The sequence below is a fragment of the Drechmeria coniospora genome, chromosome 01 (genome assembly GCF_001625195.1).
Source record: "Drechmeria coniospora strain ARSEF 6962 chromosome 01, whole genome shotgun sequence".
Lineage (NCBI taxonomy): Eukaryota > Fungi > Ascomycota > Sordariomycetes > Hypocreales > Ophiocordycipitaceae > Drechmeria > Drechmeria coniospora.
The window spans coordinates 1,811,251-1,837,657 of NC_054389.1; the positions used below are offsets into that span (position 1 = coordinate 1,811,251).

Here is a 26,407-nt window from a genome sequence, read left to right on the forward strand (position 1 = left end):
GAGTACATGTAATTACTTACTGCACTAGGTACTTAGGTAAGTACTTGCTTGTAATAATCATAGTGCACAAGGTCCTCCCGCTGTATCGTAACGTTACGGGTCAGGTCATGATGGGGCGCCCAGCTTGGCGCTGTAGTTGTACTTTCAGGTACGAGACTCTGCTCTGCCAACGCTGATTCCGCAGGGCAGGAACCCGGCTGCAATGAACGAATGAGTCTCTACCGACACGGAGGAGGAGAATTTCCCCCCTTCCTCGTACGAAGAAAATATACTCATCGTTCGGCCATGCACGGAGCACGTCGTAACAATTGGGTTGGCATGAAGCCTACATTAGGCCGTGAAGGAGATGGTTGCGCACGTGATCAGTCTCCAGCCACATGTGGCTTCTTGCCCCACGGCGCCTCGCGATCGCACCACGAAAAAAGCGAAATTCATCCATCATCGAGAAACCCGACGATCGCGACGTAGGCTCTTCAGACGACGAGGTCAACCGCTCCACGACGGATCCACGCTAGAAGAAGAGCTTCCTACACACGCCCTCCTCCATCATGGCTACCACGGCGCCGCCCAAGGCCAAGTGAGCGGTCCCAGGCGCCCTTGCGGCGAGCTCGAGCTCCTGATGCTAACCCCGCCATGATTCAAAGGCACGACTGGGCCGACGACGACGACAACGAGGAGACGTCGACCGAGCTGCCTCCTCCCCAGACCATCTCCAACAAGGATGGGACGAAGACGATCATCACATACCGCTACAACGACGAGGGCCAAAAAGTGAAGACGACGCGTCGGGTCCGGTACGTCACCCACACGGAGACGGTCAACCCCCGCGTCGCCGACCGAAAGACGTGGAGCAAGTTCGGCCAGAGCGCCAAGGATGGCGCCGGACCGGCGCCCGACACGACGTCGGTGGGCGAGAACATCATCTTCCGGCCGAGCGTCAACTGGCGCAAGGACGCCAAGGACGAGAGCCAGGACCCCAACGCCAAGCAGATGAAGGACAAGTTGAAGGACAAGCAGGTCAAGTGCCGCATCTGCAACGGCGAACATTTCACAGCCCGATGTCCCTACAAGGACACCATGGCACCCATCGGCGAGAGCGGTGCGGCCGACGTCGCCGCCGGCATGGGCGACGAGCCGAGCGCCGGGGCCGCCGGTGCCGGCAAGAAGGGCTCCTACGTCCCTCCGGCCATGCGTGGGGGCGCCGGCGCGGCCGGCGAGCGGATGGGCTCCAAGTACGGCGAACGGGACGACCTCGCGACGCTGCGCGTCACCAACGTAGGTGCCGCCGCATCCTCCCCCCCCTCGGCCGCCACGGCGGCATCATGCATCCGCCCGCCGCCTGCTGACCTGTGTTTTCTTCTCCTCCTCGCAGGTCTCCGAGATGGCAGAGGAAGGCGAGCTGCGGGACATGTTCGAGCGCTTCGGCCGCGTCACGAGGGTCTTCCTCGCCAAGGACCGGGACACGGGCATGGCCAAGGGATTCGCCTTCATCAGCTTCGCCGACCGCGGCGACGCCGTCAAGGCCTGCAGCAAGATGGACGGTTTCGGTTTCAAGCATCTCATTCTCAGGGTCGAGTTTGCCAAGAAGGCTGCGTGAGCTCGTTGCTTCTCCGGCGCCGTGTAGATACAAACATCAATGCAAGCATGCGCCGTCATGTGGCACGGCGGCAACCTTTGCCTCCCCGGACGCCGTCGTCACACCCTGTCCTCGTGAGCGAGGCCAAGAAAGGAATGGGCGAGGCTAATGGCGGTGGTGTGATCGGTGCGCGGGCGTGGGAGCGTGTGTGCAAAGTAAGTAAGCGTGCGTGCGAGATGCGAGTGCGCATAGTTTCGGGTGAGCGACGAGAAGGCTTCTGGAGGAGCAGAAGAGCGGCGTCTCGGAAGCGTCTCGGGCGCAAGAGGCGGTATGATGAGGTGGCTGCCGCGGCCAAGGTGCCATCGCCCAACTGTCGGTCGCCTTCGTTGTTTCTCCCCGGGGACGACCACCTGCAGCCGAACTTTGGTCGGAGCATGTGGACGGTGCACACGCACGCATGTAGGAACTGCCGAGAGTGTTGAGTTCGGGTCACGACAAGGTGAGCGTGTGCAATTGGCGTGCCAGCCAGCCATGGGCGTCTGAGTCCTCAACAAATAAGACGACGAGGCAGCATGGGTCGGGTCACATCACGGCCATCACGACCCCGCAGACCCATGTTTGGTTGGGAGTGCTCGTCGCCCGTACTCGTACTTCCCCGTCCGGGTATCGCTACATGGACAGAGTTTGTTGCAACGTATGCACACGCCTGCGTACGTACACGCAAGTATTCATGGACGGACCTAATGCGTGCACCGAAGTTGGTAGGTGGTAGTTTGGGTGCTCATGCTCCGGGTACCCGTTACGGCGAGAAACACTTTGTCGTCGATGATGAGGTGCTCTGCGAGGCGCAGCTAGGTTCTCCGTAGTTCCATGGCCGACGGCACATGCGTAGGCAGGGAGGCGATGCTCGTGAACTCTGCGTCTCGAAAGCCACGGCATGTGATTGTGAGCGCCTGCTGAAAGGTCGGTCCTCCAGAAGATAGCCCATCCGCCCTCGTACTCTTGCGCCTCTCTCCTAGGCAGTACTCGCTCGCTCCTCCACTCGCTCGCTCGTATACTTGCTCACTCGTCCCCTTGTTCACTCATCCACTCGCTCACTGATTCCCTTGCGCACTCATCCACTTGCCCACTCCTCCATCCGCTCGCCGCCGACTCGTCCACTCGCTCGCTCATCCACTCTCTCGTATGCTCCCTCATTTATTTGCCCGTCGTGGCCGAGAGGTCGTCCGCAACGGTTCCTACCCGATCCGGTACTCATTCCTATTCCAATCGTCATCGCACTGTGCCATGCATGCGTGCGTGCGCGCGTGCATACATGACCGTTGGCATCATCGGAAGAAGGCCGCCCCCCCCCCCCCCCCCCTCGACCCTAGATGGCGGAGCAACGGATGGGTTCACAGCAGCCTGCATCCACACCACAGACAATCATGCTCAAGTATCGAGCGGCGACCATGAGTCCACGGAGATCGGGAGAGAGCCGGGAGGATGGGCCAACCAGAGGCTGCCTTGGCGACAGCGGGAAGACCCTTGAGCCCCAATGGCGGCACAGCAGCCTAACCCGTCAATAGCCCGTCCAATGAGGGCCTGGCCGGGCTTGAAGGTAAGGTTACACCTACTTGTACTGTACATGTACAAGTACACCTACGTTTTGGCGGAAGTATGGTAGGTAGGTACTAAGGTAAGGAGTAATATGGAGTACAGTACGGAGGAGTACAGTACGGAGGAGTACAGTACAAAGGGGTACAGTACGGAGGAGTACAGTACAAAGGAGTACAGTACGAAGTACTGCACTTATTCCGTACATGTAGTTGTACTTGGTGCATGCGGTCCTGAGGGGCCGGTACGGAATTCTCCGTATTGATACTTGCAGACCGGCAAACGTACTACGGATCAGTAGTGTACAATGAGTACCGGTACATGAGCATGCGCTCGAACATGTGTAAATGAAATGAACTTGCTCGTTACAAGGCCAATGTACGGTACTCCGTACCTACTACCTACAGTACGGAGTACGTTGTAAGGAAATACAACTACGGCACGTCTATGGGCCCAGCCTGGGTACGTACCGCCTTACTTACCGAGAACGGACCATGACGGAAAGAAGTACTCGGTCCCTGCACCTGTCTCAGTTTGTCGTGACCCACCGCTCAATGTCTCACCATGGGCCAATCCGTGAAAAGGTTCGAAGCCTCCCTGCCCCATCCGGGCCCACCGCCCCTTGCCCCCCGCACCTTGACAGGTAGGTGGCCGATGCGGTCACCACCATGATGTTTGCAGGTGCGACACTCGAGCATGTGCCTGGCCATCGCTGGGGGCGGACCAGTCCCTCCTTGGTCTCGCCTCCGCCAATGTGCAACCGAACCAACGTCGGGACGCAAGCCCTCAGCAAATACGACGTCCGCAGCTCAATCTCGATTCTTATTTTTTTTGTTGTTTCTTGCCAGAGGCCCATTCCCATTCGGACTGGTTGCCATCTTCGGCTCGGCCACGAGGTATTACGACGAGGGCAAGTTCGAGAGGGAGGGAGAGAGAGTCCCACGCCCCGTATCCATCCAAGTAGCTCGCTCTCTCTATCCGTGGCCTCGTTACCTCCTACACCCGCCCCAAAAGCCCCAAAGGTCGGGAACGGACGGATCCATCCCTTCCATCCCATTCCCATCCCAGCCCATTCCCATCCACATCCCCATCCCTTCGCTGCCCGTAGCGACAGCGATTGCCGATTTATTACTACCCTGTCACCGTCCGCTGCGGAGCCCCGACCTGACACTGTGACGTCTCTGCACCCCACGCACCACCGCACCACCACCCACAACACCCGCTCACCACAGCAACACACATCACCAAGACACAACACGCAGCACGCAACACCAAGACGCAAGACGCAAAACCTACGCCGTACTGTTCTTGAAGGCACGCAAATCTCGTCGCAACAGCCCTCAACGGCCTTGTCGACAGGGGATCCGTCCGGAGACGAGCCCAGCCGAGCCCAGTCTGTGGGGAGACGCAGGTAGGCGACTGGCCAGGAGTTATCGTCAGCGTCTGGCTCTTCCCTCGCCTCGCTGCACCGCCGCCGCCCCCCCCTTTTCCCCCTTTCCCCTCGGTCGATTCTGCTGCCTTGGCTTCCATTGGCTTTGGGTCGACGTCAGTGCCCCCTATCCCTCATCGGACGACATGGCGTACTCTCCCGAGATGACGTCCGACGACGGCCTCGAATTCCGTCAACGGCGAGGGCGACGACAACCCCGGTCGAGCCCCGAGTATTCTTCCTCCGAGGGTCACTTGCCCCTCGGCCATGAGCCAGAGCTGGAGCCGGTCCGGGTGCCGGAGATGAATCACGAAGCGGACGAGGAGCACGGCAAGAGAAAAAAGACCATCGGCCGTACGCCGGACGGTACAGGTATGTCGTCGCCCAACTTCCCGTCGAGTCGTGCGTGCGTGTGCCGCTGACGCCGGCCTCTCCCCACCCAGTCTTCGTCGTGCCCACGACGCACGACATGGTGTCGCAGCTGCTTGATCCTCGCCAGCCCAAAAACCTCTCCGACATGATCGTCATCGCCATCCTCGCCCTTCACATCCTCGCCGCCTGCATGCTGCCGTCGGCCTGGAAGAAGCCCGTCTTCGCCATCGTCTTCGTCTGCTGGCGAGCCGCCTACAACGGTGGCATCGGCCTCCTGCTGCACGTCCAGTCCAGCCACCGCCGCCTCATCACCTGGGCCCTCCGCTGGAAGCTCTTCGAGAACCCCGAGTCGGGCCAGAATCCCCGCCCCTGGCTCTACCGCCTTCTCAAGCGAGAGCTCGAGGCCAAGATCCCCCAAGACTACGACTTCGAAACGGCACCGATCGAGTACAACACGTGGCTGGTCTTCCGCCGCGTCGTCGACTTGATCCTCATGTGCGACTTCGTCTCCTACATTCTCTTCGCCTGCGTCTTCGGCCAGACGCCCAAGGGAGAGAGCATCCTCATGGGCGTCGCCCGCTGGACCATCGGCTTCGCCCTCATCGGCTTCAACCTCTGGGTCAAGCTCGACGCCCACCGCGTCGTCAAGGACTTTGCCTGGTACTGGGGTGACTTCTTCTACCTCATCGACCAGGACCTCACCTTTGACGGCGTCTTCGAGATGGCCCCGCACCCCATGTACTCGATCGGCTACGCCGGCTACTACGGCATCTCCATGATGGCCGCCAGCTACGAGGTCCTCTTCGTCTCCATCATCGCCCACCTCGCCCAGTTCGCCTTCCTCGCCACCGTGGAGAATCCCCACATCGAGAAGACGTACAACCCTCCCCAGCCGCGCCAGCGGACCTTGAGTCGGAGCCAGAGCGACACCGTCATCAGCGTCGACTCGTCCGACCTGCCCGACCGTGCGACGCCGGCCTCGTCGGCCGCCGCCTTCCCTCTGCACGAGCCGCCAACGGCCGTCCACGACATGGTCGGCTTCAAGAACGTCGACATGTTCCGTGTGCCCGACTGCGTCGCCGTCGTCCTTCCGCTCTACGTCGTCATCCTCACGCTCGTCACATCCTCGACGCCCGCCTGGCAGGCGGTCTTTGTCGCTCACGCCATCGCTTGGCGCATGTGGTACCATCTCGGTCTCGGTCTGATCCTCGACAGGCAGTCCAAGACCAAGATGTGGACCCGTCACTTTCTCAAGTTTGGCGAGAGCAGCAACGAGGCCTGGCGCCAGTGGAAGGGCATGCACCACATCAGCATGATCCTGTGCAACACGGCCCACGTCGCCGCCTGCTGGAAGATGTACTCGCCCCCCGACGACTGGTCCCACGGCATGGGGCTCCTGAAGCACGTCATGGGCGTTTCCCTCGTCGCCCTGCAGGTCTGGACCGCCGTGAGCGTCCACAACTCCCTCGGCGAGTTCGGATGGTTCTGCGGCGACTTTTTCTTCGATCAGGAGGCCAAGCTCACCTACACCTCTATCTACCGCTTCCTCAACAACCCGGAGAGGATCTGCGGAACCGCCGGCGTGTGGGGCGCCGCCCTCATCACGAGGAGCAGGTCCATTCTCTTCATCGCCATCGTCACCCAGGCCTTGTCCCTCTTCTACCTCTCGTGCATCGAGAGGCCACACATGCAAAAGGTCTACGGCCGAAGCCTGCGCCGGGAGGCCGGCCTGACCAAGTTCATCAAGCGGTCGCTGCCGCCGCCCGTCAAGGTGTGGCAGGAGAGCGTCGACAAGGTCCTCGACGGCACCACGCAGTTTGTCGAGGACTTCCTCGACGCCGCGCGGCCCAAGTTTGCCTCCGGCGTCAAGACGATTGTGCGCGATACCTCGGCGCTCTTCAACATGGCCCCCGCTCGACTCACCATCACGAGAATTGCCCCGGACCTCGAGGGTCTCGATCCCAAACAGTACTCGCTCTCCGTCGAGGGGACCGCTTCCGTCAACCCCTCGTCGAGGGACCGCGCCACTGGCAAGGAGAGCTTCACCGGCCGGTTTCCCAAGGCCGTCAAGACCATGATGTACGAATACGGCTCCCCCTTGAAGGTCAAGTGGCGGGCACCGGCGAACCACGGCAAGAAGGATTGGATCGGCCTCTACATGGTGACGGACAACCGGTCCAGGGACGTGACCGAGGTGACGTCTCTCGGTCGCTGGGCGCCCACCAACGTGGGCGCCTACGACGACAGCTCGACGACCGACAGCACCATCGTGACGCCGGAGCATATCGTGTCCAAGTCGGAGTCATCGGAGCCCGGCATGGTCGAGGGCGAGGTCATATTTACGGGCGATAGGCTCTGGTGGACGCAAAACGTCTTCGAGTTCCGATACCACCACGACGGAACGCACAACACCATGGCCATCTCGGAACCGTTTGAGATTGGCATCGGCCAGTTCGCCGACGAGGACAATGGCGGCGAAGCCAAGGGCATGTGTGCGAGGTCGGTCGAGTCTGCCATCCTTCCGGTGATACAGAACTGTCTCGACCGCGACCCCGACATCGCGCCGAGCACGCCGGATGAACCGTTTGGCAACCACGTTGAGCGAGATGGCAAGTATGCAAAGAGAATTGTGTATGCGATCCGCGAGATGTTTGGCATCGAGTTTGCGCCAGCCGTTGTCCTCGCGGATGGCAACGTGCGGAAGCTCGCCTGGAGAATCTGCAATGCCAAGAATGTGTTGGTACGTTCGTTCCGAGCACTCGTCTGCCGCACGCGACGCGGAGCTAACGCTTGGTTTCTAGGCGCCATATAGCATGTCTCAGTCGAAGGGTACTACGACACCCGCTGTCCAGGAGTTTTGAGGCCAAAAAGACGGCGAGCCAATTGAAGGCTGATGAATGAAGGTGTTAGACTAGGGGTGACAGATGTCGATATACGATAGCGAAAAGCGGACGACGGGTAAGATACCACTACGATTGAATAAATGTACGATATCATGAGCGTTCTTCGTGATGCCATGCAGGCCCGGGTGGTCTTTAATTCGTCGTGATGAGGCGTCTCCAGGCGGCACATGGCAAATGGTTTGTCATGACAACTGCAACTATGGTTTCCACAGCTGCGTAGGTGTACGCCGACACTGTGATGCCACTCGGGAGCGCTTGGTTGATGCTGGTGCCAGGCATGAGGTGATGGCACCAACTCGTGGTCCCTCTTTTCCTGTCCTTCTCTACACAAACCCAACCGTCGATGGGTTTGGTCCTACACATTCGGTTCATTCGGTTGGTAGGGCAGTGCATCCATCATCCATGGGGCGAAAACGGCGGTTCCGTCGTCCGTCCTCCTCGCGCACCCATTGCCAATCTCTGCCATGCATGTTCACTGCATTGGCTAGGGGTTTGTTTGATGCTGCCGGTCTGGGCCGGGCTAGCTCCAAGCGCACACAGCGCCCTGGTCAAGTCGAGCCGACAGCAGGACTCCTAAATGCCATCTCATGTTGTCAGCATCGCCCGTCTTCTCAGCTCAGCCTCCTTGACAATTTCCGCCGCAAGACTCAGGCTGGGCGCCAAGGCGGAATACAGCTGGACCTCTGCGACACCCTCGCAGATAATTTCGTCCAGGGCATCGCGGTGCGGAACCAGGGTGAGGAGAATGGCCAAAAGGGAAGGCGATAGGGAAGCGCCCATGATGATGAGTGTTTGGGACACCAAAGACAGGGTGCCTTGCCAGATGTAGGGCATGTGGCCTGCATGGCTGCAGGGTCTGTCAGAATGGCCATGAGCCAACCGAAGGGCGCGGTGGGACTTACTGCTCCGAAACATGCTCCAGCTGGCGAATGCACGCCTCGAGGCACTTGTGGCAGCATTCGCGAACGGATGGATCCAGCACGGCCTGTTCGTTCTCCAACACGGCGAGGACGTAGGGTCGATAGATGACGGTGCGGCACGCATAAAATCGCAGGCGGAGAACTGTCTGGACGGGGTCCTGGAGCACAGCCCGGGTAAAGGGAAACTGCAACGAAAGCGGAAGGCTCTCGTACCACTGCGTGAGCTGGTAATCAAGCTCGGCGACGACGGGCTCCAGACTCGTCGACGACGCGATGCAGTCCTTTGAGTAGATGAGCTGGCTGACTCGGTTCAGCAGCCGGCGCAGGGCGATGTCGGCGAGGAAATACCAAAGCTCGTCGCGGCCGACGCGATCCCGCTCTTCGCCCTCGAAGCCTCCGGGCAAGCCGACCTCCTCCTCGAACTGGACGACGGCCGAGTGCGGCAGGTCGAGCTCGGCCAGCAGGTCGCTCTCAAAGAGGAGTGCGTTCCAGTATATCCTCTCGACGAGCTCCCGCTCCCGCGGCGAGATCCGGTTGGGCGCCATGAGGAGCAGCTGCAGCTTCGTGCCGGTCGTGGACAGCAGGTTCCAGGCCTCGAGCGGCCGGACGAGGTAGAAGAGGTAGGCGGCGGCGAGCAGGTGGCACTGGGCCGCCAACACGCTGTTCGCCGTCATCATGCCCGGGAGGAGGGACCAGGCGGCGGTGAAGTACTGCAGTCCCGGAGGATCTTGGTGGGGCACGATTCGCGAGATGCTGCCCCGCAGACTCGCTTGGCCGAGGGCGAGGACGAGGAGGACGATGCAGCTCTCGGGGCCCTCGCGGAAGCCGTTGGAGAGGGCGGTGCGGTACTGGCTCCTCCAGGCGTACGGGTTGACGCAGGCGTACCAGACGTTGACCCTCTCAAAGTAGGCCTTGATGTAGGCCTGCGTGTTGGACAAGTCGACGCAGGGCGTTTTGGTCAACGAGTGCAGCGGCTCGCGGGCCATCTCCAGCTGGAGGAGGACCTGAGGGTCGTAGGGTCGGGAGACGAGGTCTCGGATCAGAGGCCACTGGAGGAGGTGCAAGGTCGCGTTGGTGTGCGACTTGGGCATGGTGGAGATGTTGGTGGCCGCCGGGCCGGCTGGCCAGGTGCCGAGGCCGCCGCCGGGCACGGCGACGAGGTTCGCCAAGGGATTGTCCCCACCGAGGGGGGTGCCGCCGCTGCCGGACGGCGAGTGCCGGACGGCGCTCAGGCCGTTGTTGACACCGCTGGCCATGCTCATGTGGAGAAGGCTCTCTATGCGGCTGAGCTGGTCGAGGATGAGCTTGTCGCCGGCGTCCAGCTTGACGCCCGGCTCGCGGTAGACGCAATCCGCGCCCAGCTCCGCGCAGAGCCTGCACTTGGGCTTGGCGCCATCGCAGCGGGACTTTCTCGCCCGGCAGACTTCGCACTAGGCACGGCACGGCCGGTCAGCAGAGGGCGAGGCGAGAAACGACGAGGGAGGCGGAGGGTGCGAGGGGGGAGGCAACGGGGACACGGGCGACGGCGGCGGCGACGGCGGCGGCGGCGGAATCGGGCAGGAGGCGTACGGCAATGATGACTCGGCGGCGAGGGTAGTCGGCGGCCACGTCCATGGTTCTCCTCTTGGGCGGGTTCAGGAAGTCGTCGTGCGGGAAATGCGAGCCGAGGCCGTCGGCGTCTCGGCTCGAGCTCGTACGCTTGCCCGTCAGGTTCGTCGTTGACGGCGGTTCCATGCTGCATCGCCCGACAGCGCAAGGGCGGAAGCTGCTCCGGATTCCGTCACCCAGGCTGCCGATGCGGTTTGCGAGTCGAGGAGCCGGGTGATGACGCACGCAGGGGGCGTCAAGTCGACATGTCTGCTTGGCCAATGCGAAGATGTTGCGGTGAGATTCGACCCGCGGCCAAGGCGTAGGATTCGCACCGCTTGCTTACGCCGTCGGCCGGCGACCTTGGTCCAGTTACATTGCACCATTTTGCGAGGCATACCCCCCGAAGAAGGAGCGAAAGCGCCCTCTGGACCTTGGCAGCGGCGCGAGAAAAGGCATGAGGCCTTGCGAGGGATGTGAAGCATATCCTCCCATACGGCACCGGAGGTTGTGCAACAGGTGTGTCGTGAAGCGAAGCGAGTTGTGGCGAGTATTTGTATTGGCCGGGGTCTTGGCTGAACCAAAAAAAAAAAAAAAGCTTGCTCGACAGCCGGCCCAGACAAGGGCAGGTGCGAGGGAGGTAGGCAAGCAAGGAAGGCAACAACCAGGGCTTCAAGCCAAGAAGAGGCAGGAGCATTGGGAACAGAGGCGAAATGACCAGAGCCGCAGCTTCGGGCAGGCGCGGGGAAAGGAATATAACCTCGCCTCCACACCGCCCCCATATTTGGTCTGTCCATTGTAGTTGTACACACTTACGCACATGTACGCACAGTACATGTACATGTATGAACAGTATTACATGTTTCTTACTGTACGTGTACGGGTAATTGAACAGCACAGCAGGCGTGAGTATAATGCCTGTGCGTGAAATGTGAACGAGTGGTTACCTTGGTACTTAGGTATCGAGGTCGCAACACATGCGTACTGCAAGTCGTGCAGCACATGCATACACGCAGGAATTCAATCCACGGACATTGTAAATTACACCTACATGTATGTGCAAACTCGTGAACAACTACTACGATCGAACACCTACAAGGACTTACATGTGTGTGTACTGTTCGGAGTACTTGCAGTATAAGTGTACTGTAATTACATTACGGAGTACTTACGGAGTATACGAAGGACCAGTGCCGAGTCTAGACCAAGTAGCCAGGGATCTGCGGGGCTGCCAGGGTCCTATTCTTGGTAAGAAGGAAGAGTGGTCGTATTTTTACTGTGTATTCGGTATCATTGAACTGTACAGTACTCATACAACTACTTGTACTTAAGTAAGTGTAGTGCACTGTAAGTACTTGTAATACACCTAAGTACTTGTACGACGTACTTAATGTTGATGTACTGTAAGTATTACTTGCACAACTACGGAGTAAACTACACTTACAATTACAACTACATAATACTTGTTATACGTAACAAGTATAGTACAGAACGCAGTGCAGGACAAGTACTTGTATACTGCAGGCAGTTCTTGCGAGAACCTACTTGTACACCTACATGTACATGTACACTTAGTTGTGTACTTAAGAAGAACGTAACACTTGTACAAGTACAGGCTGTACAACTTACATACAGTACATGCACAGAGAACTTACAGTAATTACAGGGCACTCCGCATTTGTACTGTCCATGCTCGAGTATACTGTATATCAAGTATTACTGTACTGTACACCTACTTACTTGCCGTGCCTGTGCACAAGAACTAGGTGGGTAGGTAGGCAATGTATTTATTCCGTAGTCGCGAATGCCTCGAATAGCCAGCCTCCCTCACGTCAACACCACTCGGACTTCTTCTTGGTGACCTACGGTAGTGCTCCATGCCGGCGATCCTGATGCCACTGAATCCGTGCAACGAGTAGGGGCAGTACCTTTCGCAGCCAGGACTTGTTAGGTGGAAGCCGTAAACAGTGCATGCTGCCTACTGTCCATCACTCGTTGAAAACCACAGAGGTAATCTCCCCTTCGAGGTCGGCGTAGCCAGCAAAGCGGCCAAGCCTGCCCGTCTCGGGATCCCGGCTGATGAGGACGACGCGCATGTCGCTCTGCAGTCCTACCGCCAGCAGGGTCCCGGACTTGTTCATGGAAAACTGGCGCGGGACGCGACCGCCGGCGGGCACGTCCTGGAGGAGGCGGAGGCTGCCGTCGTCGTCGATGGAGAAGTTGACGATGGGGTCCGACACGATTTGCCCGTCCTTGGAGGGGTCAAAGTCGCCAATGAGGAAGCCATTCTCGTTGCGCGACGAGACGAGGGCAAACCTGCCGTCGGCCTGCGCCAGAGTCAGCCATGAGCAGGACCACAGGCAACCGCCGAGTAAGCAAGGCATGCAGCCGGATCCGTACCGAAACGACAATCTCCGAGGCCGAGGCGTCCGCAGGCACCGGCTTTCCCTCGCCGTGGACCCCGATCGTCCACAGCTCGTCAAGCTTGATGGTGCCTGCGGGGTACGTCACGCCGTAGCCGACAATGGTGCAGGTCAGCTCGGCGACGAGATACATGAACGTCTTGCCGCCCCTTTTGGCGAACTGAACGTGTCGGGGACCGCTGCCGGGGGCCACGCTGACGGGCAGAAGAGGAGTGACGGCAAGGCGGGGACCGACGGCGTACATGCGGAGCTCGTCGGTGCCGAGGTCGGGAACGACGAGGAAGCCACCCGTCGGATCCAGGAACGCCTGGTGAGGGTGAGGCGCGTCCTGGCGATGGGGGACCGTCGGCTGTTTGTTGAGCGTAAACGTCTCGCTTTGCACCTTGACCACCTCGGACGGTTCGGAGACGTCCCAAGTCGATAAGGCAGAGCCGCTGCTGTGGGAGTGCAAGGCGTCGTCCGTCAGCAGAGTCACACGAGCGCAGCCGGCGCCCTGGCTGCTTGAGGGGGAGACGGCGATGGAGGTGCGTCGAGCTGGCCGCCGAGAGAAACAAGCCGCCTTGGGCGTACTCACTAATGTGCAATGGCCAAGCCGCCGTCTTCCGGCCCGTACAGCACGCCGCTCACGGGGCCGGGAGACATCTCCAGCCTGGCCAGCGTCTCGAGGCTGCCGTCGGCCCGTGTCCTGAACGACGTGAGCGAGCCGCGATCCGACGACAAGCCCTCGTCGAGGCCGAAGAGCGTGCTTCGCCCGTGGTCCAGCGTCAGCCACGACAGCGTTCCCGCGCCGCCGTCGGTCGACGCTATCGTCCTGAGCTTCGGCACGCCCGAAGCAGAGGAGCCGGCGGCGTCGGCCACGTCCAACGTCACGACCTTGCCGCCATAAGAGGAGACGTAGAGCAAGTTGGGGGCGGGGGTCCCGGCGGACGGAATCGCTGCCAAAGCTCTGCCCATGATGAGGTTGAGGTGAGCAACGAGCGGGCCGCCAAGCAGCTATTCCTCCATGCATGGGGCTTGTAATGGCAGCGGCAGCAGGCCGTCGTAAAGGTCGGTACGTACCTGCCGTGCTACCTTCACCTGCACTTACTTCATCGCGATCCCTAGTTGCATCCTCGACGCCTCAGGCACAGCCAGTTGGCGCCAGGAGAAGCTCGCTGACTAACACGGTGATGGAGCATGGGGGGAATCAATCAAGAAGCAAGATGATGCCTGACGCGCCCTCTCTGGCAACGGTAACAAGCCTCACATGTTGGCTCTCAGGCCGGGACCTCATCTTCATCGTCACATGACGCAGGTCCTTTGCGAGAGACCGTACAAGTACATCAACAGCCTGCCTCGTCGTCACGCTCGGCAGAACCATCCAGGGCACGAGCACGACAATCCTCAAGGTGCCCTTGAACGTTTTCTCTCCGCCTGCGGGGTGCATGCCGTTGGGGGGGGGTCTATTCCGCCTCTCTCGTGTACATTGGCCACGACGCAGAACGTCTTTTTACCCTCGGCCGCTCAGGTCGCTCGTTTCGGGCTCTTGTTTTGGTCTCTGAAGCCCTTTCCCACAATCTTCTCCTTCCAGCTCCACGACAGCGGGCTCGGCGGGTTGCCCTTGACGCCCATCTTCGTCCGCTGCTGCCTGCTCTTGGCCTCGCCTCTGACGTCCATGTCACTCTCGTTCTCGCTGTCCATCCAGTCTCGATCACTCCAAGTCATCGAGTCGACTCTGTCGGTCGAAGTCAAGCGCGGCGTGCCTTGCAGCGTTGGGGAGAGATCGCTCCCCTGCGACTTGGGCAGGTCTCGGACCTCGTCGAGGGCTTCGCGCGATTCACCCTCGCCTCTCCCGTCCAGGCCGGCGCGAAGGTTGCTCGCGGGTGTAGCCGCCTTGGTCTCGGCACCGTGCTCATTCGGCGCCTGGCCAATGTCCAGCGCCCGCTCGCCGCCGTCCTCTTCCTCGTCTGGCATGCGGGCCTCGGCCGAGTCGCTGAAATGGGCATCCACCAGATGCTTGACGACGGGCCAGCCAAAGGCGTTGACGAACATGCGTCGCACGATGATGTTGTTGTGCGCGTCGGGCTCCAGCTTGACAAGCACCTTGCGCCAGGACAGATCCCGGTGGTAGCCTCGCGCAATCTTCTCCTCGACTCGCATGCTGGCGCCGTCGACGACCTCGTCGGCTTGCTTGTCGGGGTTCGCGTTGGCCGCGTCGTCGCATTCCTTGGTCGACTGCATCGAATCCTTGTGCGCGACCGTCAGGCACGGGGATGAGGGGGCCGGCGTGTTGCTCTTCGTCGACTGCTGCGATCCGGACCAGGTCCGGTTCAACGTCTGCCGAAAGGTCGAGGATCGCTTCTTCAACGGCGGAGAAGGCATGTCGGCCGGATGATAGACGCGATCGTGGAATATGGCCCGCGGGCGCTTCGTCGGGTCGACGAGGTAGTCCATGCTCGGCATGCTCGGGTTCAGGAGATCGCCGGCGGCCTCGAAGAAGGTCGTCTTGGGAGGCGCCACCATGGCCTCGAGGTCCAGGTCCGACTCGTGGCCCGCCGTCGCCTTGGCCAGCCTCCTGCCGGGACTGTCGCTGCGGGGGCTGACCGACAGCTGATCCGTCGACATGGTCTGGCCCCGCCGCAGGATCATCTGCTGCTTCTGCGATATCGGCGGCTCCTTGGCCGGTTCGCTGCTCTTGAACAGGTTGAAGAATCCGGAGAGCGGTCCCGTGTTGGGCGGCGTGTTGGCGGTCACGTCGGCCGTCACGTCGGCCGTCGTGTCGGCCGTCGTGTCGAACGGGGATGCGTCGTCATCGTTGTACGTCATCGATAGGGATCGGAGGCTGGCGTTTTCGTCGTCCTCCATGGCGTCGGCCGCGGGCTGAGGAACCTGGCGCATCGACTCTCGAGCCGTCGGCGTCGCCGTTCCCGAATCGGCCGACTGGGACAGCCTCCTGGTCCTGTCGACCATCCTCGTCCCCGTCAACTCGGCCCATCCGAAGCCGACCATGGTCTCGACGAGTCCGGCCTCCCTGCGGGCCTTGTCGACGCGGCCGAGGCCTTGCCAGTCGAGGAAGAGCAAGCAGCTCGTGCGGAGGGGGACGATGCCGTCGTTGACGACGTTGGAGTAGACGGTTCGGTTCCTGAACTTTTTCAGCGCCGTGTGCGCCGGCCCCGTGGGAAGTATGCGCAGGAGCGGCTTCGACTCCGGCTGCGTCTCGCCGTAAACCTTCTTGTGGGCCGAGTCGCCGAGGTTGCCGACGAGGGCGCCCCAGCCGCTGCGCGCGAGCGTCGGTGCCCTCCACGTCAGGCCGAGGTCCTGGCCGGTCCTCCCGACGAGACCAAAGTCGAGCGCGAACTTGACGTAGAGCGGATTCTCGTTGCTCAGGCCCAAGAAGGGCGTGGCCAGGGCGATGAAGTTGATGGGCTTGATGAGGTCGAAAAACTGAGGCGAGTGCTTCTGAACGTAGGCGACGGCGTAGGCCTGGACCAAGCCGCCGAGGGAGTGGCCGACGAAGCTGATGCTCGTGATCCTGAACGGCCGCCCGTGGCGTTTTCTCCTCGCCTCGTCCATGTCTTCCTGGATGGTGCTGTGCTTGTGCGCCTGTCTCATCTCGTGGTCCGGGTTGTGATGCCGGCACCCCTTCCGACCTTCGGCGAAGCCCTCGCCCGCGCCTTTGCCGACGGGGAGGAAAGGCTGGTCGGGGAACGTCATGGAGAGGACATACCTGGCCAGTCTCTTTCCGAGGTACTTGATGCCCTTTTCTGTCTTGGTAGCGTTTCCGGAGTATCCTCTCACGATGACCTCTTCGTGGTCATCGTCGTCCTCCTCGTCCACATGGTCCTCCTCGTCGTCCCGCACCTTTGTTCCCGCTTTGTCCGCCCTTCCACCGGTTTCGGCCGGGTGATGCGCCGCACCGCTCTCGGCGGCTGACTCGTTTCCGGAATGCGCGCGTGATGGTGACCGTCCAGGGGAGGCAGCCTCCCGCTCTCGCGCGCGCCTCGCCGCGGCGTCCACTCTCGCCTGCTTGGCGGCAGCGTCGATGCTTTCCTTTAAAAAAAGCATGTCGGCGCCCAGGTTGCTATGCAATCCGTGCGTCAAGATGACGAGGTGCACTCTCTTCTGCTTCGGCTTCCTCCTCTTCTTCCTCTGCGTCGGCGAGACGCTCTCTTCCGTCTCGGAATCTCCCGAGCTCGCCATCGTCTCGGCGGGCTTGTCGGTGTCGGCGTCTGTGCCGGGCTCGTCTCTTGCCCTCTCCGCTCCCGCCTCGTCCCAGCCGGGCAGCCTGGGCGTGTTCCAGAGCGTCGCCGTGTCCTCGACGGTGAGCCGCACGGCGCGCGAGAAGACGCCCTTGGGCTGCGCCGCGTGGTGGCCGTCCTTGGCGCCCACGCTCTGCCGGTGATCGCTCACCCGGCCCGGCAGGGCAACGCGGCTCGGGCTGCCGACGACGGGCAGGGCCGGGCTCAGGTTGAGGGACTTGCGGTCGCGCGCGACGACGAGCTCGTACCCCACGGCGGCCGAGGTGGAGAAGATGACTTGCGAGGACACCTCGAGGATCCAACGCGCAGACTCGTCGTCGTGCTCGTCATCGGTGCCCACGGCCCTGCGGCGACCGGTACCGGCCGTCTGACGGATGTCGTCGGGGACGACGAGCTCGCACTCCCAAGAGCCGCCGGCCTTGAGCATGGGCTCGAAATGGGGTACCCCGTAGCGGCGAGGGTTGCCGAACTTTTCGTTTGGGTTGAAGGCCGAAGGATAGGCGGAGACGGATAGGGTGTACGGGCCGTGGACGAAGGCGGCGCGCAAGGCGATGGCCGACGTGTTGCGAATGCGAACAAAGAGCTTCTCGGGCGAGGGTAGGATGCGGTCCTTGGAGGGCGTGTAGGTGACGGTGTAGCGGACGACCTCGCCGATCTTGACGTTGCCGACCTGGTGGAGGAGCAGCATGCTTGGTTGGCGGCCTCCCTGCCCGGGATGCTGATGGGAGGGGGGGGAGGGTGCACGTCCGCGTTGGCCGGATCGACTCGCCGATGATATGAAGGAGAGATCAATGACAGGTCAAGATGAAGCTGTCAGCTGGGAGCCGACATATTCGGTTGGTATGATACGATGTGATGTTTGCACGCACGCGGCTGGCAAGAGCTCTGCAGGGACAAGGGTCCTCTGTGGCCTGTCAAGAATGGCGCTCGTATGCAAGTCGAGACGAGGGAGGCGAGGAACGAGGAGGGAACCGCTCGGGCGGGCAGGACTCGCCTCGCATGGCGGGGAGAAGGTGATGGTGGTGGTGGTGTGGTAGTGTTGGTGGTGGTAGCGTCGGCAGAAGAGCAGAAGGGAAGGTCATGCATGCATCCTGGGGAGTCGAGGTGCAGGTACAGGTGCAGGTGGCAGGTGCTGCAGATGACGATGGATGCCGACGGGGTTTGTCTGCACGAGAATGCAGGCGCTTTAGTGGCATGTTGATGGACGAGTACTTACATGTACTTGTACCTTGTATCTTGATACTTGACACGCGAGTACCCTAGGCAGTGCCTACCATTCTGGGTACGGTCGGAAGACCTCTGCACGTAAGGCGATACCTCTTCAACGTACGAGATTCAGCTGGTGGGGGACACCAAGGCAAGGTACCGATAATGTACACCCCAGGTGCGGAGTACTAGCAAGGTAGGTTCCCACCCGAGTAGTTTAGGTTCCCGAGGTATTCTTCGAGTGACGTCCACCATTAGACGAGCCTGCCCGGCCTTATTCCGGGTTCCCGGACAATGCCGCGAGTCCGCGATTGGCGCGTCTGAAACCCGTCGCTGCCCGCCTCTGGCTTCAGGCCCTCGGTCAAAAGCAGGTGCAGTAAAAGTACATGTAGGTATACCACACTTGGCTACCGCATTCTGCACACGTAGATATCCACGTAGGTACCTAGTAAACATGTAAGCTCGTGCTTCAGTGCAAGTACTTGGGCGGGTGAAGTGGCGGACGCATGAATAGGTGCAAGTCGCTCCAACACGATGGGAAAGATTTGTCAAGTAGGTTTGACACGTTCAACGAGGAAATGAATCCGAGCCTATCTACTCCGTACTCCGTCGTACCGTACAGCAAACAAAGTAAACTAGCCATGTGTGCCCAGCAGGCGTTGAAATGCAAGCATCATCATTGCACACGACGTGTCTCGTGAGAGACGTCACCCTCTCGCACTTTAACCGTGAAAAGCGTGGCGCCACAGCGCACCGCGGCGAGCGACGACCCGTCACGCAACGGGCTCCCTCTCCGGAAGGCCAGGTTCGACAAAGGATCTCCACTGCGATACCCGGTTCATGCCCTGGGCACCCGGTAGTGTCAGGCCCGCCATGTCCGACGGCCGAGGCCCTCTGGGTGGTCGTATCTCCACCTCGTCGTCGTAGCTGTGCGGCACGCAACCGGTCACGATGCGCTCCAGACGCGTCGCGTATGATGGACTGTTGTACAGTTCCTCCTCGAGGCTGTGCTGCCTCGGCCGTCGGCCCTTTCGCGTCGGCCCCGTCGGCGGAGGTCGGATCGGCGGCGACATGGGCGGTGACATCGGGCCCGCCATCTGCCGCAGGCCAGCTCCGGCGCGCGTCTCCGACAGGCGATACGCCAGTCGGCGCTCCAACGAGTCGTCGCGGCCCCGGTCGCGGCCCCGATCGCGGCCCACGTCGGCTGCGAAGCTCGCGCCCATCTCTCGCGCCGACGGGCGCCTGTACTCGCCACGGATGCCGTGCGACGAGGCGCTCCCCATGCCACCCATGTCCCCGGCGGCATCCATGACGTCGTGCTCGTCGTCGTGGTCATCCGAGTACCGCGCACGGCGACCAGGCTTGGCGTCCCATCGCGGCCGCCGTCGCACAGCCATGGTCACGGGGTCGTGGCCTCGTCGCACCGTCGCCGAAATCTCACTCTCGTACGCGTCGCCGCCACCTCGGCGCACTGTCGGCCGTGGTACGTTGCTCCGCCCCAACGAGTCGCTCGCGTAACCCCCATCGTCGAACGACGGGCTGCGACGGCAATCGCAGCTCGTCCACTTGGCACCGCATATGCCGCAGAGCTCGGCACCGCATCGGCTGGCCTCCGGTTAACGAGCGTGCGCCGGCGGACGGGGGGGGGGAGGGGGCACGACCGACGACTCACCAAGTCACGTAGTCACCGTCCTCCTGGAGCTCGACCATGGCCTTGCAGCGATAGCAGCGCTCCCGGCAGTCTTCGTCCGTCCGCGCGAGGACCCGGGCTGTCTCCTCCCATACCGGGCACTCCTCCGAGCCGTGCCACCAGCCGCTGCAGAGGACGCAGACCTTGGTACCGCAGTGGCTGCAGCGTGTCACCCAGCGGTCGTTCCCCTTGCCAATGTTGGTGGGCTCGAACCACTGCCGGCACGTCCTCGAAGGGCAGCGCAGACGATTCTGGGTCGAGTGCTCGGCAAACTTGCGCTTCCACCTCCTCATCCACCGCTCGTCAAATAGGCCATCGACGAGCTGCAGCGGTATGGGGTCCATCGTGCAGCACCTGGGCGGCATGTGCTGCGGGTCGGCAACGGATCGCCTGAAGATGTGCTCCAGGCACGCGTGGCACATGGCGTGGCCGCAGGCTAATATTTCCGCGTGGGAGGCGGAAACGTCCCCGACGCAGGTGGCACACTCGACTCTAACCATCGTCAGCGCTTCCTCGCCGCCACCTGTCCGCTGGTCGTCTCACCGTCTTGCCGGCTTGCGCTCCTTGGCACGCTTCTCCGAAGACGCCAGCCGGTCGGGGGGGGCGCGGCCGGTCTGGCCGGCGGTCGAGACGGAGCCGGCTCTGCTACAGCTGGACCGAACGGTGCCGCGCCTTTGAGGGAGATGGTCGTGCTGCTGCATGTTGTCGGCGGGCGCATGTCTCGGCGTCGTCATCAACCTGAGAGGAAGCGGTAAGTATTGTATTATCGTTCCCAAGGGCGAGGGGGGGCAAGGCAAACCTCCCACCGGAGACTGGTGGCCTCGAGTCCCCCGTCCCATCCGGCTTCCGGCGACGGCCATGGCGAGAGGAGCCGCTCTTATCTGCCGAGTCGCGTGCCGTGGAGCGGTCCGTGGTGCCTTGTCGGCGGGACCGGCGGGGAAGGGAATCGTCGTCGTCCGAGGGAAGCTCTGTCCCCCTTTGGCTACGGTGTCGTCTCCTCGACTGCGGCCCCGGGTAGTCGTCGCCGCCAGGCTGTCGACGGGCTCGAGGGGTCCGAGGTTCGTCGAGCTCCTCGATGACCTCGATGAAATCTCCCTCCTCCTCGTCCGAGGCTACGCCGCTCGCGGATGGGTCCTCGGCGTACCTGCAATGCTCCCGCGCCTCTCGGGGAATTTGTCGAGGAGACGGATCCCTCCGCGAGGGCCGCCGATGGACGTCGGCCGACGGCCTGCGCAGGTGCGGTGGTGTCGGTGGCGGCTCCATCATGGAAGGCTCTTCGGCGTCGACGCTCCGGGAGACGCTCCTCATGGCCCTCCCTGGACGAGCCGGGGGCTTGGGCATGGAGTTGAGCGGTCGGCAAGGGCGGAAGGCGAGGGAGGGCGAGCAAGGCTTCCGAGCTCATGGAAGGCTCCGGCGAGAGGGAGCAATCAACGATGGCGTCGTCGAACCAGTCAGGACCGTCCACGCCGCCAAAGGTTGATTGCACAGCACGTCTCTGATTGGAAGTGACGAGTCGGACGTGCAGGCAGGGCGGGATGATTGCTCGAGAGAGGTGCACCGTCGATGCAGGTGCATGGGCTCCTGGAGCGTGGGCAGATGTGGCAAGTTGGGCCGCCGCAGCGAAATATATATCCCTTTGCTCCGTGAGGCGCCGCTGCCGTCGCCCACGACCTTTGGCGGTGCCAAAGTCCAGGTCCGGCGACCGCTTCCCCCACCAGTGGTGGATTCCGGTACGGGCGAGGACGATCGAGGACGACGCGTGCGTGCATGCGTGATGGAGAGAAGGCACTTTGGGCACGTCAGACGCCCGCGGCCAAGTGCCCTGCCTCGCTGCGGGCTTGGAGCTACCCGTCAGCGTCGTATCACCCTGCCGCCCGCCCGGGACACCTTCGTCGACTCGCCTGGAAACGGAAGACGCCACAGCGGTTGGCCAACAAGGCGGCCGGGCTTGCTGGTCGACTTTTGGCCGCGGGGGCGACGAAAGCCAACGGCCAACCGTCAAAGGGCAGAAATGTCGGTTGGTCGGTTGCTGGCACGATCGATCGGTCCCACCGCAGCAGAGCGGTTCGAAGGTGCTCTGCGCGTGCCCTTGGCTCGCGACGCAATGGCAACGGCTGCGGCTGGACTCGCTACCTTGTCAGGGCCAGGGATCAGTCATGTGGACGACGGGTCAGAAGGCACGCCGCCTTTCGTTCCGGCGTCGTGGTGCACCCAGTTGATCTGGGCATGAAGGCACCGTACGTGGGCAAGTATTGCCAAAGAATACAAAGTCGGAAAAAGAAGGGGAAAAGGAAAGGATTTCGAGATGCTCCTTGTCAGGCGTATAATACATTGCGTACCTGTTGCCATTTGCAGAGGCACAGCGGGAAGATGGCACGGGGCAGTAGGTGTCAAGGTCGTGTCGAAGTAAGCCAGTATTTCTGCGCCTGGTGTTGTCGCCCGTCAGGCCAACTCCTCTCGGTTTCAGCGACCGTGGCTACAGCAGCCTGCCTTGAGCCCGACGGCTGATCTGCCTGATTCGGAAATTCACTTTCCAAGTCAAGTATGACAGACATGAGATTCAGATGACTGAAAGCTACTGCCATACTAATAGCCGGTTGCCATTTTCTGGCGTTTTGTGACCAGTTTCCGCGATTATCTTTATCTTGCTACGTTTATCGTTCACATTTCACTCTATAATTTTCCAATTTCTACTCGTATACAAACAAGTAATTACAGATAGATGTATTATATAAATTTTATTGCATCGGCATAATATATAAGTGCAAGTACCTATTCCATTTTCCATTTTCCATTTTTCATTTTCCACTCTCCACTTTCCACTTTCCATTTTCCATTTTCCACTTTTCATCGTCCACTTTCCATTCTCCATTTTCTACACAGCATTTCTGCCTTGCCCGTATCATTGGATTCTCCCCTACCCATCTTCAATATGGAAATCTTCCAAGTAGAACTCAAAACCTTGGAACTTCAGTGGTGTCATTTTAATACACACTCGAGTCTTCGCAATGGCCAAGTGGCAAGACTTGACAAAATATGCAACGTATTTCGTGATAAAGCTGTCCCACATTCTGCCGGAAGTACGAGCCGGCGCAAGTCGGTCAAGAAGTTATTGCTGGCTATCCTGTACGAAATAAGCATAGATTTTTTCTTCCTTTGCGTGTTTGCATTCTCGACGACAAAGCTTTCCTTGATCAAGCCACAAGATGATTTCATTCAAGCCATTTTTACGTCGTTGGCCCAAAGGCAACAGTCCTTCCGGTCTAAGGAAACTGCTTCCTGACTTGCGCGACAAATGCAAAGATATTCCGGACATGAAGAGCGCAAGTACGAATCAAAGCCGTCACATTTATTTTGCGTATACGTTTCTGATCTGGACAGCCTGGTCTTCACACGCCACTCCTTGGGATGCCGAGTTAGGGGTCCCGACGCAAGCATCCGAGCACCAGCGATCAAATCCAGAATCGACGACATCGGAGCAAAATCTCGCTTCATGGAACTCTGAACAACCGGAAGCGGACCAAATACGTCTGCCTGTAACGGCAACAACAGCCGGTGGGTTGCAGCCGGCCGAAAGCTCTATACCTAGAAACGGCAGTGCCGATGCAGATACGACGGCGGGGAGGGACGACGGCCATGGTATGCAGCCCAACGCTCGTGCCTTGCAAGCACATGCTAACACTGTACAGGCTTCAAGCATCAGCAAGTGTATAGACTCGAGCCCATGGATGCCATTAGAGCTCTGTCGTCGAAAAATACGGCCGATTTCGACATCCGCCTCACCGTTCCGCTCTTTCCTGGCGCGAAGCCTTTCATCACCTTTCACTGCACCCCGACGTTGACCAGGAGGTTTCTGAAGGAGAGGGAGATGCTCAAGGAATTTACTCAGTAGCGCGAATCATGCCAACCCGACTTGTCCCGTAGCTAATGAAGCTCAGGCCCGTTTGCCATGGAACGAGGACCAGATGCCCTTGGTTGTCCAATCCAACCATATCCAGATAGTCTCCCGTTGTATTGTCGTGAATGTAAATAGCGCCCGATACGTCGCACGAGTTGCGCATGTCGACTACAATCGCCACGACGTCGCGCGAAGGCAGGACCGAGGCAAGGTCAGCGTAGGTCGTCCATGATGGTTCGCCGCCGCGGATTTGGGTCTAAGTGGTACTGAGTAGAGTCGACGTAGATGGGGTAGTCCGGCGCACCGCTTCGTAAAACTTATCCAGTATGTCGTTGGAATCCTTGGCCTTGATTTTTTCCATGCCCAGCTTGCGGGTAGTAGATGGCTCGCTCAAGTCAAAGAGATGTTGATAAAGTCTCCTCGTGCTTTCCTCGTGCTTCTGGCGGCCATTAGCAGAAGAAGACGAGCGGGCGACAAACCGTTCAGCATACCAAGCCGTCGCCGCAATACGATGGGAGACGATGCCGAGGGCCTCACCAAAAGGAGCTGGAGGCGGATGATGGCATGTGGACGAGGGAAGTGGAATGTGGAGATGGAATGTGAAAGGTCAAAGTCGAGGTGGAGACTTGATGTAATACTGCGTGCTTGCATGGGGTTTGATGCGGAAAATCGTCATTGTCCTTGGTGACGACGGAGGAGACGCTCTGTTGTTCCGTTCCGATGATGGCATCCTCACAGCACAGCAGAGAGTTTGTACTTGTACCAAGGACTCAAGTACTAGTGATCCCTGCTCGCACTTGGCGAGGTGAGATAACTGGTGGTTACTCCCCTGTGTGTGCCACTCACTCCCTAGACTAGGTACAACGTTGTTAAGTACATGTACAAGCACTGTTCTCCGTACTTGCTGGCACAAGCCAATCATCCAACCACCGAGGCCACGTTCCTTGTTCGACCTTTCAGCAGCGACATACGCCCAGGATATTCCGCTCTAATTCCCGATGTTGCCGTTCAACACCTGCAGCCTGCGGTCCCATGTTCATGGATGCGATCCTCCCAGTTCACCGCCGACGGAGAATCACCATGACCCCGCAGGCCACTTCATCTACTTGGCCACGGCCAGCAGGAAAGGTCCTGGGCTCCTCGCAGCCTTTGCGGCCAGAGAATTCGCCCACGGGAAGCATGTAACGATGGGCTTCAGCTTGCATATATTCTCCGAGCGAAAGAAGACCTAGACACCACTTTTGTCGATGAATCGGCGGCCGGCTCATCGCACGGTGCGCTTGCGACCATCCCTACGGCAGAGGCACCTGAGGCAGAGCCAGGGCTTTGCACCCGCAGCATACGAGGCAAGGAAGCAGCTGCAGCTCACGGTCGAGAAGCGAATGATCCCCAAGTAAATTTGCTTTCCTCCGCCTTCTTTCTTCCATCCAACCTACTTTCGGCATTTTCCATGCACGCTCAGCTCGACCTTTTGCCGCCGTTCGGAGGGGAAGCACCGGGCCGGGCCTTGGTGGGGCCGAGGGGCTTCCGCACCGTTGCCCGGTGGAGTCGGCTTCGCCAGCACAGCCTGGACTGATATTGACGTCACTACCTGCTCGTATTCCGGTACCGCTAGGATTTGAACATGGCCAACTCGAGCTGTCGCCAGTGCACCCGCGAGGCCGGTGCAGCCATCTCAATAATCAGGAGCCAGCCGTACGTGGTGCGACGGCCATGTTGAGCCACGCATGTACAACCGCACGCATGTAAGCGAGTGCATGTGGCAGATGACGCAGCGTGCGCGCGACGTTCGAGGACGATGCCAGGCAACAGGAGACTGCTCGACGCCATGCGTTGGTCATGGGGTATCCAGATGCCTTGGCAAGGGAGCATTCGAGGAGAGAAATAGGTAGGTTGTGATTCCGGCGGCCGCCTGGGTACGCGACGTGACGGCGATGACGAAAGACGGCATGAAATCCCACCCAGCATCCACACCTTGCTTGCATCCTCCAACTGTCAGTGCTTGCCAGTACTTGCTTGCTTGCATCCACTCCATCACTCCCCAACTAATTACTCCGTACATACAGTGCATACATGTATCTGTACATACACCTACAAAAACGCAGCAGGGGTATTTACCTTACGATACCTCAACGAGGGTCGCCACTTTCCAGATGAAATGACTCCAACGCTTCAGTGGAATGACCAAGGGTAGGTAATAGTGGTCCCAGGAGAGGCTTTTTTTGTCGATATCGTAATGATGTTGGCCTTTGTGCTATTGTAAGTGCTTTCTTTACAAGAACTGGTTCAACCGATTATAGATAAAAAATTTAACGGCGAGTCTGCATCGCGGGACCACCATATACGAGTGCACAAGGCAGAGGTGGAGGAGCGCCAAGGGGGCGCAAATAAATGCGAGTTTAATTCTACGTACTGACCAGTACGTCTGTACAACCTGGAATTGGACATGAAGAAAACAAAGGAATGAAGACAAATCCCAAAGAGTTATTACCGCTCTAAGGACCTCGTACGAAGTAACAACGACACGGAGCCTCTCACGAAATAGAGGCAACAAATTAAACGAATAAAG

General features: G+C 60.1%; 6 protein-coding genes across 6 annotated transcripts; 2 read left to right on the plus strand and 4 right to left on the minus strand.

The window, feature by feature from the left end:
• Nucleotides 1–548: 548 nt before the first annotated feature.
• DCS_00499 (Nucleotide-binding, alpha-beta plait) lies at nt 549–1,597 on the plus strand (the record flags this gene model as incomplete). Its single annotated transcript, XM_040797838.1, has 3 exons — nt 549–577; nt 645–1,275; nt 1,373–1,597. The coding sequence occupies 3 exons, from the start codon at nt 549–551 to the stop codon at nt 1,595–1,597; spliced, it is 885 nt and encodes a 294-aa protein (XP_040658721.1).
• A 3,150-nt stretch (nt 1,598–4,747) lies between these two features.
• On the plus strand, nt 4,748–7,834 carry DCS_00500 (Phosphatidylethanolamine N-methyltransferase; the record flags this gene model as incomplete). Its single annotated transcript, XM_040797839.1, has 3 exons — nt 4,748–4,973; nt 5,045–7,713; nt 7,775–7,834. 3 exons carry the CDS (start codon nt 4,748–4,750, stop codon nt 7,832–7,834), a joined length of 2,955 nt encoding a protein of 984 aa, XP_040658722.1.
• A 627-nt stretch (nt 7,835–8,461) lies between these two features.
• DCS_00501 (uncharacterized protein) lies at nt 8,462–10,530 on the minus strand (the record flags this gene model as incomplete). Its single annotated transcript, XM_040797840.1, has 3 exons — nt 8,462–8,723; nt 8,779–10,226; nt 10,273–10,530. The coding sequence occupies 3 exons, from the start codon at nt 10,528–10,530 to the stop codon at nt 8,462–8,464; spliced, it is 1,968 nt and encodes a 655-aa protein (XP_040658723.1).
• Nucleotides 10,531–12,371: 1,841 nt separating this feature from the next.
• DCS_00502 (uncharacterized protein) lies at nt 12,372–13,760 on the minus strand (the record flags this gene model as incomplete). The annotated part of the gene is made up of 3 exons (XM_040797841.1): nt 12,372–12,710; nt 12,784–13,303; nt 13,381–13,760. The coding sequence occupies 3 exons, from the start codon at nt 13,758–13,760 to the stop codon at nt 12,372–12,374; spliced, it is 1,239 nt and encodes a 412-aa protein (XP_040658724.1).
• A 549-nt stretch (nt 13,761–14,309) lies between these two features.
• DCS_00503 (uncharacterized protein) lies at nt 14,310–17,732 on the minus strand (the record flags this gene model as incomplete). The annotated part of the gene is made up of 1 exon (XM_040797842.1): nt 14,310–17,732. One exon carries the CDS (start codon nt 17,730–17,732, stop codon nt 14,310–14,312), a length of 3,423 nt encoding a protein of 1,140 aa, XP_040658725.1.
• Nucleotides 17,733–19,023: 1,291 nt separating this feature from the next.
• Nucleotides 19,024–21,281, minus strand: DCS_00504 (uncharacterized protein; the record flags this gene model as incomplete). Its single annotated transcript, XM_040797843.1, has 4 exons — nt 19,024–19,855; nt 19,923–20,432; nt 20,484–20,678; nt 20,740–21,281. The coding sequence occupies 4 exons, from the start codon at nt 21,279–21,281 to the stop codon at nt 19,024–19,026; spliced, it is 2,079 nt and encodes a 692-aa protein (XP_040658726.1).
• Between the last annotated feature and the right edge of the window lie 5,126 nt (nt 21,282–26,407).